Below are 17,073 nucleotides of genomic sequence, written 5' to 3' on the forward strand. Positions count from 1 at the left end.
ATTCTCTTCAGCCGTGCATGCACACTCTTGTGTAACAACCATTAATGATTACGTTCCAACCTCGGGAGTGACTCGCGCAGTTAATTCGGGACAAGGCGGCAAAATGGGACATAGCGTTACGATAAACGAGATAAATGGTATTAAGGTCGATTTACATTGTACGACAGGGCAAAAACGTAAAGATAAATACGCGTTTATATTTATAGACGAATATATTTTGCCACGTCGTTGTAATGCGAGACAGCCTGGAAAAAGAGATGAAAGTGCATAATTCAGGTGCAATTATTTAATTCAATTGTTTCATCCGTGATACATTTTTATTTAGAGCTAAATGTTGCTTTTTAATCCATGTAAAACACGCAGCGAGTGTAATATGCAATAATTTCGTAAATTTTTTTTCTCTCCTTTTTCGATATCAAGTTTTCTCTTTTAAAAATGGCTACATTTAAATACATAAAAGTATGACTTTGTATTATAATAAAATTTATTTTTTTACTTTTATTAAAGGTTTACGCGCTTTGAAAGCGTGAAACAATTGTTAATTGAAAAAACGGTTCTATCACTGATGAAGCGAATATTGCATTCAGACGTCACGTTTCCTACATTTACCTCTATCGGTGATATGACATCCCGTTAATTATCTTGATCAAGCGCGACGCGCAGCGACGCGTAACGTGTCGTAACATTTCATAGGACACGTCGTATTGCGCGATATTGCGAGGTAATAAGAGAAAACGCGCGGTCGGAGGTTATTATCGTTCCTTGAATTTACATAGCATATCTAGGGATTTATTTATATATGCGACCATAATTTAAATTTCACGGGAATTCATCTCGCGAGATAGATCTTTCGCGGGCGACGTATGCGTTTCGGATCCAAGTGGATTTCGCTCTAATCATCTACTCTCGAAAATACACGCGCGAGCAAATATTCAAATTTCCAAAATATTCGTGCGAGTGAATTCACGGATATTTTCATTTGTCCAGTGAAAAGAGCAGAGTGATACATAATTCAGACGTCGATGTTACATCTGTTCGTCATCTTATTGGCCATGTATAGGTTGAGCTCGAAAAATATATATATATATAAATATATGTGGAACACGACCTGATGTTATTAAAATTGCAAAGTTATCGGACATTGGAAAATGTCATTTCTATAATTCGATAATTGACCGAGTGGATATTTGACACGTTCGATACGAATCTCATCTTAATGCGTGTCACAATCTTGGAGAAAATCTTTTTTCAACGGAAAGCAACGTCATTATTTATTTCAAAAATGATTTTCGAACGAGACTTGGATTGTCCTAAAAGGATGAGTATGTGAGAAATGACTTAATATCGCGTCGTCTCGAGCTCCTTTTAGATAGGATCGGATTATGGCAGATGGCACGTAACAGGCTAAGCGTAATGGGAATTCCAGAGTAAAACATGGAGTTGTAAAAGTTACGATTCGCGAGACTTATCCTCGACGAGTAAATCTTATTTATGACAAAAGCAATAGTTTTCTTTCGCGTGTGTTTTACGATATCGCAATATATATATATGCCTTTCGAGAGAAATTATAGCATATAAAAGAGGAGAATCATCCTATATTATAAAATAATATAGTTTCCACAATTGACGCGATTTACAGTCGATTTTGTTCAATAAAATTAATTGACAAGAATAAATTTTTTCGAGCATTCAATAATTGCGCCGTTTATTTGTTACCTCGCAAATCTGGAGCCGCAACAATTTTTGCAGCGTTTTATGCTTTTCAGCGACGTCACATGAAAACAGCTAGTCGCTGTCGCGTCGACACTGTGTTATACCCATAACTCATTCCACACCGGGGATTCGAAATTGTGTTTGTTATTATTTGAACGTATGGTACACAAGATATACGTCACACATAAATACAATTCACATGATTTATATAAATTCACAGGTGATCTATATAAATCATTTTATCGAGGCTGTTGATTTGGACAAATCTCTCTCTGATAATCTCAAAAAATTACTCGATTATTATAATATATTGGGAGCACGTGATTTGTCTGTATCCAATCTTTATGTTTCCATTTTCTCGCAATAGTAATGCAGAGATCTATAAAATACTCACCTGTATGAGTACTGGATGCCGAGAGATGAGCCAGGCGGTAGATCGTCAGGAGCCGAAGGAGCCACATGACACTACACATGACTGCTCGCTGCCTTATCTGTTCCCGCTGCTGCGGCCCATGTACCAAGGCCTCGACATTGTTGTCATCTGAAATCACAGATGCAGGAATAAGTAGTCGAGCTTTACGCCTGGGCTTTGCATAATGAGACTTATTATCTCCCGACGCCATGCGAGTCCGTTGCTTCGTCGTGTCGAGTATAATCCGCGGATTAAAAATTCCAGCGAAGCGCGCCAACGTAAGAAAGTTTCCGCGCCATATCCTCTTATATTAATTTAACAGCGACCATAAATTATTTAGAACCTCGCCGAAAAGTACGACATGGAGATTAATCGATTAAGGAACAACGGATTCGTTGAATTTAATTATTATTTAATTATTAGTCATAATTAATCGTAGCAGATGGACGCTAACATCCCATCCGTATTCATCTTGCAAGAGATTATAAATATTAATAATCGCGCACAGAATTATTAATAAAATATTTACTTGAAGACGACTAGGTTGGACAAATAGAAAAGTTACATTCATAAAAATAATCCGAGATCCACGGTGTCATAAAGCGAATATTTCATGCAGAATGCGAGATTCTGACGTTTTCGTGAAAAACAGCAACGGAAAAGAAGGAAGCTGCGCGGTCCAGCACTGGACATCGTTGCTATAACGTAATTAGCTCGTTTTATACTGGCGCTCGTAAGTCGGCTGACTGCCGTGCTAATATGAAAGTATCGCCGTCTCTACGGGTATTAACTTCTAAACTTTCCCACGGGCAGCGTGCGAGGATTTTAATTAAGATATGATTAAACATCGCATAAGTAATTGAGTGAAAAAAGTAATTTGTATTAATGTCAGGGCTATTGTACATCATCGACTCGATATTTTATCTTTCAAGGAGAAACTGGATATTTAGAAATCGCAAAAGATCCTGAAAATTTAAAAAAACTTGTTTTACTATAAAAATTGAAAAAAAAATTATTACAATTTATTATAATTAAAAATTAAGAATTTTCTTATGATTCATTTCTAAGTTAAAAATAATATAATGAGATAGAATCTTTGATCTAAATTTTTTACATATTTGTAGATTGATTATTAAATTTTTATCTTCATGAATTTTTGTACCGTACAATTAAAATCGCGATACAATCACTATAAAGTTAGTATTCTCAATATAAGATAATATTTATTTTACAATTTTGATATTTAATTATTTACAGGGCAAGTCTCTTTATTTTAACTCATATAAATTAATAATTAATTTTATATTTTAAAAGGCTAAAAGTACTTTATGCAATGTTAAATTCATGAATCTCAAAATGTATTAAATTCAACTTTTAACTCTTGACGTAACTGATTCGTTCAGTTCCTCTTCAAACGCTCGTCGTTTAAAATTGAAAAGTTGTTTTAAAATTTAAGAATCTGGAAAGGTTCTTAAATTTTATAATTTAATCATCTCTTTCTACATTGCTTCGCACACATGGACGCCGATTCTCTATATCGATAAATTGATTATTTGTATGCTTCGCGACGAAGAAGATTACAGCAAATAATTGCGAAATCAGATTGAGATCGCGATATATCGTATATATATATCTATCGAACACGAATGAAAAATACGCGATCTCACGTATCGCTATTGTTATTATCCCAATCACGACTTTGACGACGCAGCGAAATCAAAGGCGATTGCAATCGTGTATCACGTTACCAAGTCCTTTTAACGATTCAACCCTTTGGTTCAAGTTTGCTGATGTAATCTACGATTAACGAGATGACCAATTTCAAAGTCTCGTCGCAAGCTTATCGAAATGCTATTAAAAACTACTCATTGATATTGCGTAATGTGTAACGTCAAATTTCCAAATCGTGTCAGATGTCACTCTTTCCATATCGCAGCAAATTTATTTTATAAATCATATTATATCGCGATTAACATATAATATTTTATACATTATAATATATGATATACTAACATTTGTGCAATTAAAATTATAGTTTCAATACTCATATATTTTCTTTTAATTATACATTTTCTTTCTTGCAGAAATCCGAAAGAAATGTCGTCGCACTAGCGTGTTTCTGATAGATAAATATCCCTGCAATTAGGATAAATGCTAATGGAAATGTGGCGAGACTCCTTTCTAGATTACATTAGCATAAAAGGCTTGACCGGAAGCCTTAGCTTTTACTCGAGAACGCTAAACTTCTCTCGTGCCACTCCGTTGCCATCGATACGCGCTCAATTTGATTTTGACTAGATGTACGAGCACATTTTATTTACAGTCATGTTTAAAATTTGATTGCGTATTTAATCACCGTTGCGTTTTAGCAGAAACCATGTGTAATTCATAATTCTTGTTTTTCCTAAAATAACCGATGCAAATTCATAACTCTTGTTTTTCCTAAAATAATCGATGCAAAACGTATTTATGCAAGATAAAATAAAAAATCAATATGGAACATTTAATTTTACAATGAGCATTTTGTTAAAACGACAAAAACGAATTAAACAGAATCGGAAAACGATATTGCTTCGCGATTCTTATCAGAAAGTTACTATACGATATTTTCTTCACGAGAATAGAAAATCGCACGTCTCTAAAAATCGATGTACAATAGTGACGCAAAGAGACCAGTATATCGATCGAATTAAATCTCTTTCGCGACGATGCGCCGTCACGACGCACTATTAATTCCGAACGATATATTTCGGTGAGCATGGAGAAAAGAGGCTGCACTATCGTTGCGATTTATTTAACTTCGACCGATCTATCCCAACCCTCTTGGTGTCCCGTTAGTTTATTTCGTTGAAAATTGTAGCTCGTGCCAAAATTCGCCCATATATCGGGCGTATCGTTACATTTATTTCATTCTATACTTTCGCTACTGATTCTCGCTACGGATTTTGATACTCTTTTCTTTTCTTAATCTGAATTTATACGTTTTTCCGAATCATATAAGATCTTTCGCGCGATATAATTTAATTTCTAGAAACATTATTGAGTTAATTTCTAATGTTATTTTAAATTCCGGATTTTATGTGTCGTAGCAGATGTTCTGTGATTTGGAATTAAGTTATTTTTCAAGAAAAATTTTGAATGTATAATACTCGACTATTATAATACTTGTCATTTATTAATAAAAGTGTACAGTGAAATTTAATTCGTCGGAATTTAAACTACTCCTGTTGTTTTTAATTAAGAAAAATTAATTCTAAAGCTAAAAGAGTTTGTCTGTCATTAAAAAAAAGATTGATTGAGGTTTTTTATTTATTTCAAGAAATAGAAAAGAATGAAAAAAATTTTTTCGCGAAAATAATTTCACGAATAAAATAAAGTTAGTCAAATATTTTTGATAAATTGATGCTCCATCGGTTCACATCCATATTAATCATAAATAATCGATGCATGATATGCGCGTCACTTTGCGGTTTTATAACAGTCAGTCGATTTATATTCATTGTATATTTTTATATATTCAGTAATACATTGAAACGAATTTGTTTATGTTACTCGTATATTTATTCCGTTTGGTTGCATATGCTTCGCATATATTGCAAGTGCATAGGTGAATATTTGACTTTAACGCCCAGCTTATTTGCACGCAAATGCTGTGACTTTTGGAAAGTTCGATATCGATTGAATTATATACACATTGGTTATACATCGATATGCATAATTATTCGCGTTCTCGTGCAATTTGCGTTAGCCTTTTTTGCGTTAGAACAGGTGATTTATGCGAATACTTTGCCGGAGCGTATGAACAGGTCGAAATTCCGTGCAGCGATACTATCTAATAATTATGTTCCCTTTTGAACGGGACAGATTACCAAGCGCCACACGGGGAGTTTATAACGATTTCGGCGAACTATGTGCACAGAATGCGACCAGCAAAGTTATTAGATCGCTTGATGATTCAGCAGATTCAATAAATAGGGACATAAAATTGAGAGATAAAATTGACAACGTTTCCGAATTCAAATTTTCGCGGATATAATTACGAGCGAAAATTCAACGGTTCGCGCAGTAATCTGCAAACTGGCAACATCCTAGCACTTAAATGCAACGATATAGCGACGCACGCGTTAAAGCGACCGGAGAGCGTAATCTCGTTAATCTTTTACTGCCCAACCGACTTGCGCGACCGCATCTTACGTGCAACTTGTCGCAACGCGCCACGAATCACTCTATGTAGGGTCAGGAGGTGCCAGGAAGTTCGCAAGAGAGGCGGAGGAAGGCAGCAGGTAAAGTTGGAGCAAGTTTAACGTAGAGGATGGAACGCGCTCCGTCCATGACTTCGGGGGAGATATGAGAAGAAGGGAGAGAGAAAGAGAGAGAGATATAGAAAGAGAGAAGAGAGGAGACAGTTGCTGCAGCCGTTCTTGGAGCTCGGTTTTAATGAACTTTGCATAATGTGTTGAGCTGCTTCTGTCAGCCCGCGCGACTTTCATCGAGATGCGAAGAGCACCCCCGGCGATGTCAGGAATATTTTTATTTGCTGTGATAAAAATCCCTCTCACAGCCATATACTCCGAGTGCGAAAGGTGGCCGATACTCCGACATTTCTTTTAAACATGATGTAAATAATAATGCCGAATGGCTTGCGCGCGATTTTACATGGACACGGCGATCTTGTAAACTAGAGTGCGCATGTAATACACGTCACACATTGAATTATTCAGCACTGCATAGCGAGGAGAAAAATCGTATCAATTGTACGACGCGATGTAGCTTCGCGTCTTTTGCTTCTTTTTCCGTATCAACTAGCTCAATGTTGCTAACAAGATGGAATAATATTTCACAGTAACAGTGTCGTACTTTTTACATGTCGCATCGCATTTTTTTACATTAAATTACCTTTAACACCTTTATCGAAATATCGTATCGTCTATTTTCATAGATTCATTTTCAAATTGTAAGGAAAAACTAACTGAATATAAAAGTATTTAATAATCTAGAAAGATATTTAACGGAATATCTGGATGTGAAAATACTCGTTGAGCTGTTTCATCGACGTACGATCGAATAAGAGTAATGATTACTTGCATATATATGATGCATATGCGGGCTTGTACGATGAGCGCAGCAGAAAATTAAGAAGGTGGATGGGGTATTTTTACGCAAAAGAGATTCCCGCCATTCCGACGTGGGATGAGGCATAAATCATCCCTTTTTACTCGTGCTTTTACATAGATGCCACGGTACAGCGATCTAATATGTTTAATGCGCATTACGATGCCATTCAATATACCATAATGTAACCCGCATAATATGCCTTGCTACTGTAAGGATAATAAGGACAGCGCGGATAGGTTCTAGGATAATCTTGCGGCTTTTGCTTAGGTAAGATAATAATTTAAAAAAAAGAAAAACATCTCTCAAGTCATAGTCAACGATTTATGGCGATCTGCCGCAGTTAATCTCGGATGATACGCCAGATGTGCAACGCCATTTTAAGATAATAGAAAAAAAAATCTGTTAACCATATTCCACGAAATAATTTTGCAACGCTTTACTAATTATATTAGTATTTGTTGCATCATTAATCGAAAATAATACTATAAAATTTATAAATCTCTATTTGCAAACAAAATCTTTATATCAAGAAAAATAGTTGTTGATTGTTTTAATTTTTGATTAATTTAATTTGTATCTTACAACTATGATTTATGTAATTTCTATAAGATTTCTATAAAGTAAAAGTGTATTTCCTAAGAATATTACAGTTTCAGCTATATTTTGTCTCCTATTATTGTAATAATATTTCTAGTTGCATCATATGCGATAGCATACTATCATTTACACTTATCACACTTATCACATTATAATGCCACAAGCTCGCTATTTTGGCACGTGGATTTGAAGACTGAAAAACGTCGATCGAAATCGCATCATTCCCATATCGTTCTTTCATCTGCTCCGAGGCATTCACGAGAATTGGATTCGGAATATGTGCTGTTTATGAGGGTTGGAAAGTCATCGTCCTTAACATAAGCTTTTATTCTCACGGGGAAAAAGATTCGGAGGGTCGTTGCTATCGCCCCAAACGATTTGGATTTTTCTCCATGTAACTCACATAACAATCTAGAGATTTATCTGTAATTTTGCGACAATTTATGCGGTAATTTATATTTATGTTCTCATATTATATTATAATATAATAAATATACACATAAATCACCGCGAATTATTATATTATTGTATTATTATATAATAATAAATATAAATTAATAAATGATATATGTTAAATTAAATAAATATATAAAATTTAATAGAATTAATAGAATTAAAATTAACAGAATTAAATATATAAAATAATAGAGAGAAAATATATAATATATACTTATAAATATCTTACAAAATTCATATTTTGTCGCATGTTACTTCGTGTACATGTACATGCAAACAACAACTGTGTAAATAGATATAAATAGGTTGAGTTTTTAGAGACAGAATTTTTCCAACTAGGACGCAATGGCGTCGCAAATATAACGCATTCATATTTTTTTTATACGCTTGTTCTCTTTTACAATTTTGCTATTCAAATATGATGCAGCTGACTTATACATTCGATAATATCAGGGACACGTGAAACTACGTAATACAATTTATTTACTAGTTCGAAAGACTTTATAAAAACATATAAAACAACGGAATTTATTAGCAGAATAATTTTCGAACCTCTTTCCATCCATCCACTCGTGGAACACGTTCGATATTGAAAGTCGTATTGCTTTTCGAAAAAGGAAGAAACATGCAGCCCTCACAGGACAGAAAACTTTTTTCCGATGCTTCCTGCGACTCTACAAGACCAAGTTTCATTATGACGTAGACGTTACTTTATATATGTATCGCATGTTTCGTTGACTTGAAAATATTATGCATAAGGGAGCGTGTACCATAAATATAGCATGTCCCTTTATCAAGATCGTGGGGGTGAAAACTTCGACATTCGCTAGGATATTCATCGTACCTAAAAATGACGACGACGGTCAAGTGACTTTGATGGAATTTTTCTTTCCTGCTTATCTCATGTATGCTTTCATGCATGAATTAAATTTTGTGGATTTCCAGGCGCGAGTAAAAAAAGAAATACATAATATTTATAGCGCGAGTTAGTAAAATAATATTATTTCGAACGAGCTCTTCCCATATAAATATGCAGCGATCAATTTCATTTTAAAATATTGCATTTTTGAATCCGCTGTATATTTTAATTTTGCACATCGTGCTCTTGGAAAATAACGATTCATAAAAACACAAATTCATAAAAACGTTGCGCATTTTTATCGCCGTGTAAAATTGTGCCGTTTTGATGATACGTGTACCTTTATCAAATTTCGAAAAAGTTGGGAATTTAGTGAAATTTGCGTTGAATGTTTTGATTACCATCTTTGCGATTGCAGCGTGCATGAAATAATTATTTCTCTTTCTTTTTTATCTATTGAATTTTTTGTGAAAATTAGAGTTGGAAATTGACGTGCTTTGCAAATAAATATTTTATAATTTACAAAACATTGTTTTAGTGAACGTGTCACATGGAGCATAATATTGCTGCCGTTTCATCATCAAATAGCCGTAATTAATTTTGATGTTCAAATATTTGAGAGTGCAATTGTTAAAGTGATCATCGAAATATTTTAAATAATATTGAGAGTACATATAATTTCCATTCGCGCATAGAATTACAAAATAAAACTATAAAAACGATTTTCTAAAACTGATGTGCAAAAGATGACAGCGAACTATATTATTGTTATCGAGAATAGCGATCAAAACCGATCCGAGCTCGGTGAAACGCATACTCCCTCCGTCTTTTTGCCAACCGTAGGTTGGCAGCAGTCGGGAGTAAAAATTGCTCAATGACAAAGCTCATCATCGATTAATAAATTACAATAAAATTAAATATTGCAAATATTTTACATGTTAAATAAATAAATAAATTTAAAAAAATACACTTTACATATATCATGTTGTAAGAATTTCGAATTTGCGATGCAAATTTAACGTCCTCTTGTTTATTTCATGACTCGCAATTTCTTGTTATTTGATTATTTCAAAATTTCGAGTACCATGACTTGTCAGTTATCCGGATGCACTTATAATGAAAGTGACAATCAAATCTGCACAAAGTTGCTACTATACCGTCTCTCGTGTGCAGATTTGAATAAAAAAATAAAAATAATATTACGAACAATGAAATAAACGAACCGAACAGCGACATAAATGTATTCTACGATTATTTGATTTGCATGAGTATCGGACCGCGAAAAGGAGAATTTCTATGATTCTGCTCAGAGGAGTATTTAAATATCGGAATACTTGTCATATTTTATGTTTCATCGCCTTATGCTGGTAAAGCCGCAGTTAGATGTACCTAAGTTTTTGCGATCTTTATTCCTTTTCGAATAAATTGCGAATCATATATAATATATATTTATAATATATATATGTAATATATATATATATTTATTTATATTAATTTTTTTGTTTTAAAATATATATATCATTTTAATTCTATTATTTATAATTAGTTATTATTAATTACAATTATGGAAACTCGAGGATCATCACAATAAAATTTGAAATCTGTATAAAATAAAAAAAGGCGAAAAAAAGATTTCTTAATTAATATTACAGCCTATAAAACTATAGCTTTATAGCTATATAAAGTAATTAATATGTAAGCCTATATATAAAGTAATTGGAAGGCTTAATTGTTCATGAAAAAGATATGGGCAAGAAAATTAATAGTCGCCAACGATGATGCGAAATTCTCATCTTACCGAGAAAGCAGTAAAGCTGAAAAAGAGTGAATGAAAATTAGGATTAATGACCTCGCAAGGAATAAGATCTTGAAATAAGGAATTGATAAGGAATTGAAAGAATTGAAAGATGATTAAGTAGGGAGAGAAGAGAAAGAGAGTCAATGAGAAAGAAAAGAGAAAGTGGATGGCCGGATCTGATTTGCGATAAAGAACAGGAAACGTAGGCAAAATAAAATTTCTTTGGATCGTAGTTTCCTTTGCGCGAGTGAGAAATTAGCGCGGCGAAAAAAAATTTGCTTCTCCTCGTCTTTTGAATGATTTATTCGCGAAGAAAAGAACGATGATCGCGACATTACGACCTAGTTGCACTCTTTTCTCGTCGCTTCTGCAATCTATCGCACCACCCTTCATTCCCCTCTCACATCTGTTTCTCTCCGGTATAGTTTTACTCTGACTTTGTTCGCGAGTAATTAGAATTATTATGATTAAACTGGTCGTTGATTTTTTTTATAGTTTAATCTTCTTCACCCTCCGGCGTCGAGCCAAATTACATCTGCTTCCGTTCATGCGAAGAAAATCAAGAAAGAGTCCATGACTTTTGCTTTTTCTTTTATGGTGAGAAAGATATTTCTTTTTTCCACGATTTCTTTTTCCTGTCGACTCCGAGAAGAACGTAACTTGGAAATTTAAATAATGCGTCTTATGAATAAGAGCAAAGCAAGCGCTTTTATTAGGCAAAAAATTTATCTGTTTGTATTTTAAATAAATATATTGTAAGTGTAGCGCACACATACTATTAAATTAAAAACTTCCTATGGTCTATTTTGAAGAAGAAACATATAACATTCTTATTTAGATAAATTATGAATATATTTAAATAATTGGCACTTCTTTGTAGAATCTGTGGACGTTACATTTGGAAAAGAAATGTAATAAGTGGCACGAAAAAAAAAATTATAATTTGCCGCGATTTAAATATAATACTTCAAGAGAAAGAAATAAGATTTCTCGTTAAAAGAATCTAATATATAAAGTCGTTAAAATGATAAAAATTACGATGCGTACACATGTGTATCTAGAACATATATCTTCACGATCTATCGGGCGTTGTTTCACTTCCATGCCACAGATTGAACACTGAAAAGGCGAGATGACAGATCCACAGTTATACAAAGCGTCGTATCGACAGCATATATCATCGTATTGTGATTTCGCGTGACATATTGTTTTCAATTATCTATAGCGATCCCACGAATGTGTCACACGTGCGGTCCACGCTTTCACGCCAGGCGTGCAACAATGACGTATCGTAATTTCCGTTCAAGAAGAGCCTTTGGCCGGACAAGACAAAGACATTGCGATGTAACACGCGCTTCGCGTTGCTCTAGGGCGTTCGTTAGGATGTTCAAAGGAGGATAATAAACTCGTCTGGTCCGCTCTAATTACACCCAGCGGGCATAGCGATTATCGGCAACGCGTAGCGTTGCTGGATTTTAAATAGCTGGCCCGCACTACAAAGCACCCCGTTCTCGAGATGGAATGCCTCCTCTCTACGGGATAACGAAGGCAATGAAGACGGTGAAAAAGCCACAGTCCATGTATGTTGCCGGTTTTATGTGGATCCTTTAATACCATTCGGATCAATGCGTCCGACAAAGTGGAGTTTAGCTCGTGATGCTTGAACGTCGGTTCGCGCGAGCTTCCGAGTGTTTGAAGTCGAATTACTGCTATAGAATAACTGAAGAGAGAGAGAGAGAGAGAAAAGAGAGAGGGAGAAAGAGAGAAAATTATTGAAAAGCTCACCATCGTTTTCTAAAGCAACGTTTCAATCTGTCGTTTGTTAGAGAAATTTCAAAGAAATCGCGAAATGATAAAGAGATACAATGTTACCTCTTTAGGAATAAACAAGATAAAAGTTTGTAATATAAAATGTATATATAGGAAATACTATTATTACGACATAACGTATTACGACATAAAGTGTGAGTGTTTGCTATTTTCTAGCGAGACGGAATAGTTTCATAAATTCTGGCTAAAACTATAATATTATTTCACCTTCCTACTACGCTGTTATTTTTCTGTGTTTGTGAAAGAATCGATTTAAAATGAAAAATTAAATTTATACAATGACAAAAGAAATAAATTTATACATTATTGTTATCTTATCTCTTTCACACCCACGCGTTATCTCAATTATTTAATGAGACCTTACAAGATAGGGGATGAAATATATCCAGAGATATATATGAAATCCATCCTATATTCATGGGTCAGAAAACTTGGCATCAGAAGACTGCGATTGTTTGAGGGAAGAATATGACTCCGATTTAGCATCCACACGTACAGCCTCTTCCTTATCGGGGAGATGAAACATCGATTTGATGCGCCGTAATGGAATTATTGCGAGTCGTAAGGTGGTCGATTTCCTGTTTGCGAAAATCACGAGGAAGCCCGATCTGTTTAAAAGTGACGCAAAGAAACGAGGAGGAGCGAGAGAAGGAATGCGAGGTGTCTCGTAGGACGATAAATAAAATTACGCGAGGAGCGCGAGGTGGGCGAAAAGTAGAAAAATGTCGTGGGAAAGACTGGCGCCAAAAAGAAGCTTCGTCCCGGAAAGGGGAGAGACGAATGCTCGGTTTTCTTTTCCGCGAAGTCTTTATGAAAGAGAAACATACCGTCTACTCCGAGCAAGAGACCAACCGAAGCTTCCGAGATCTGATTAAAATCTCAGACTGTTGATTTAAGAGATCGAGTTAAGTTTAACTGCTTCAATTCGCGAACGATAACAAGCAGATTTTATCGACGCACAATTGGCGAGAGTGATGCTGAATTAAAGCAGGTATCTCCACGTGGCTCCCTGCCCTCGAAAAAAGGAAGCTTTCACGTTAGTTTTTACGACGTTACATTATCCTGTAAATCAATGTAAACGTTATTATTCTTACAACGTTACGGACGATGTTGTCGCAGCGTGGAGAATTTAAATAATTGCCCTCGACCGAAAAGTTATGGCCGTTACTCTGGGACTTAACTGAATTTTCGATGAAAACATTTTTAACGCGATATAAAAGTTTGTAATTATTTCATATATAAGCACCGTTTACGATAATGTGTAAAGAGAAAGTTAAGATGCGTAAAATAAACAGTAATACTTTATAGCGAAATAGAATAAACGTATGTCGGTGTTAATTCTTCGAATTATTTTTTGATGATTGTAATAAAACGAATAGTCGTATTAAATCGATATCACAACATTTGACAAATGCTGTAAACACGTGGGGAACGAGCATGAAATCATGTTGGAGGGATGTGTGAGAGAGAGAAATGAGATGTTGAATGCGAGAGAAAATATGGAATCGAGGACGATTGCGGTATAAAAAGTCACTTTTTAGCCACATTGAATTTACAACGTTATCGGCCACCTTTTAAATCCCGGATAAAAATCCATGCATGGTTGCGATAGACGGCGCGCATTTTTACGAAACCGAATTACATTGCTCGTGTATTCGCATACTACATGTATATGTTTGCGCCGTGACGAATTTACACGCGAATATGCGGGTATAAACCCTTTCTCGCTCGTGGATCTGAAAAATTGTGTCCCGTTTCATCGGCGCCGGGTAATCAGTTAACAAACCAATTGAGTTTTGTCGGTCTCCGCGTATCGAAAGGTAATATTTTTTTGTTCTATTTGTCTCGTTATGAAATGCCTTCGACGTACACGATGGAAGCACCGATGCGAATTATGATTTTAAAAGCTATAAATCGAAACAATAAAAATGAAAAAATAATAAATTAAACAAAAATGATGTATATCCAAAGCTTCAACGATCGTATTTATTCTTGTTTTACGGAGAGCTCGCTTTTTTTCTCCGCATCTGTGTTTCAGCCAATTGTCTTCGTGTCTCGAGAGACATCGGCACAAAAATAATTTCGTACGGTGTGAATCCGTTCCCTCCCTCGATGGCGAACGATCCCTTATAATGGAAAAGTATCATATAGTCAGGAAAATTGAATCCTCTTCGGAAAGAGGAAAAAAAAGCGACGTGAGAACGAGCTGATTTCTATGGTCGATGGAATAAATAGGATCGAAGGTGCCGTGACTGCGGTAGAGCGAGGCTTTCCACCCCCGTCGAGGCATGTCAAACGTGGAATTAGGCACTTTTCCAGGAAAGTACTTGATCCAGTCGGAGTTTAGAGCGCCAGCTAATTATCACGGCACTCTCGAACTTCTCTCTCTCTTTTTTTTTCTTTTCGTCGCTCGTTCGTTTTCTATCTTGCGTTTTACTTTTCCTCTCGCCTTTGGCTCTTTTATGTCCGTTATTTCACCGGATTCTCTCCACATGTTCTCCTTTCAAATCACCCTCAACCTCGTTTCTCGCCCTCGGACTTTCGAATTCGTCGAAATGCGAATTCAGCGCGCGGTTCTTTGTACACCACGCAATCGGTACCGTGGCTGACTATACGAGAATGCGTTTCTTTTGACGGAGTTACGGGTTGAACGCTAGCTGAAAATAAATATAGCAAAACCAGTCGCGTTTACCATCTACGTTTCCGGGACACTTAACAGGATAATTAAATCTCTTTCTAAAATGTTGCTATGCGAATAAAAGCCCGAAAATGACAAAGAATCTAAAGAGTCGCGGTAAGCATGATATATTAATACACAAGTGTAAACTGTACAGTACTGCTATTTCACGTAACAACACACGATAAAAAATCATTACAATTGCAAAAACCAGGTGAATTGGAAATTAACATGTTAAAAATGCTGTTCAAAACGAGAAAAAGTATAATTTCAATGCATTTTTTTCGGTAACGAATTCAATAGCTACTTTAATCGTGAGTTTGTATGGTATGATTTCCATGTCAAAAAAATGTATGTTTGAAACGTTATCCATCTCTTTGTTATCAGTTATTTTTAGATTATTATTAAACTTTATTTTTATAAAAGTTGATAAGTTAATAATAAAATATCAAAATAAATAAAATATTTTTTTAAAAATTGCGTGTCATGTTTGTAAACTCAAGTTTGATAGAAGATTGGTCCTCGATTCGCCGACTCATCAGAATAGTGTGACGCGGTTTGTAAATCGATACGTCGCTATCTAATACACCGACAGATCACGGAGCACTTTGTTCCGTTGGCTTTTTGCTGCTGACGGAAAGTGCTCGCCATTTACACTGTAAGAGCTCCCACGCAATTGAGGAACCGAGTAAAGCGAATCGAAAGACGTGGAAACAAATCGGAGATTCGAGATGAATGTACGAAGGAATACGTCGTTACTTGAAGCTGAATTCGCTGAATTTTCTCATGAAACGCTATTAAGCTTCTCGCTTGATATTACAATATAATTGAGACAATATAATTTCCGGCATCGTAATTAATCAACGAATGCTCCGATATGCAACGCAAATTACTATTGCAATATATATCATATATATAGTCATTATTATGTATATAAATATTATGATATGTGTTATTATCAATATATGATTGCATACAACACCACAATATGCACAATATAACATTTTCTGTCGGTTTTATTTTTCTACCTCTCATCGGCTTCGAATATCCGAAAAATCTCCCGCTTATATTTCCGAATATGATATCGCGACGCAGCTTTCCTCACACATATGGCTGGTTTCCGTCTCTTGTGGAAACAATATCACAACCAGAGTTATATTTCATCCGCAACAAGGTCGGCATGGACCGAGAAATCGCAATAGCGTTGAGCGATCGATAGTCTCGCAAGGGGATCTGTCATAATCAGCTGTTGTCGTATCTTGGCGTGATTTCGTTAAACGCGGTTCGGCTTTATTTCATTTTTGGACATTTCTACACCTCGGCATGAAACATACGCATATATTTTTCGATACTCCATCGGATCTTCGCGATAAAAGCTGGGCGGAACGAGACGCGACGATATCTTCTGCGAAATTTGAGGAGGAGGACGCTCTCCTCTGAATAGTATTCCGATCACGTGTCGGACAGTCGACGGTGCGTTTCGATCTAGCCTTGCTGAGGCATTTCCTCTCTCAATTTCCTTTTTCGAGAAAAGAGGGTTCTCGAACTCTTCTCCCTGCGCACACTTGAGTGCTCCACAGAAGACATCTCTCTTTCTTCGCGTTGTCTCCGAGCTT

General features: G+C 35.5%; 1 protein-coding gene across 3 annotated transcripts in view; it reads right to left on the bottom strand.

The window, feature by feature from the left end:
* LOC145964731 (zwei Ig domain protein zig-8) overlaps positions 1–17,073 on the bottom strand; it is a 125,087-nt gene that overhangs the window by 28,240 nt on the left and 79,774 nt on the right. For all 3 annotated transcript variants that reach the window (XM_083087792.1, XM_083087782.1, XM_083087776.1), the window contains exon 3: positions 2,108–2,254. In XM_083087792.1, the coding sequence (XP_082943918.1) occupies positions 2,108–2,186 (79 nt within the window). In that variant the 5' untranslated portion in view covers positions 2,187–2,254. The remainder of the gene's footprint in view (positions 1–2,107; positions 2,255–17,073) is intronic.

The sequence above is a fragment of the Camponotus vicinus genome, unplaced genomic scaffold (assembly GCF_025532165.1).
Source record: "Camponotus vicinus isolate PSW18456_S1 unplaced genomic scaffold, iyCamVici1.0 SCAF_1, whole genome shotgun sequence".
Classification (NCBI taxonomy): domain Eukaryota; kingdom Metazoa; phylum Arthropoda; class Insecta; order Hymenoptera; family Formicidae; genus Camponotus; species Camponotus vicinus.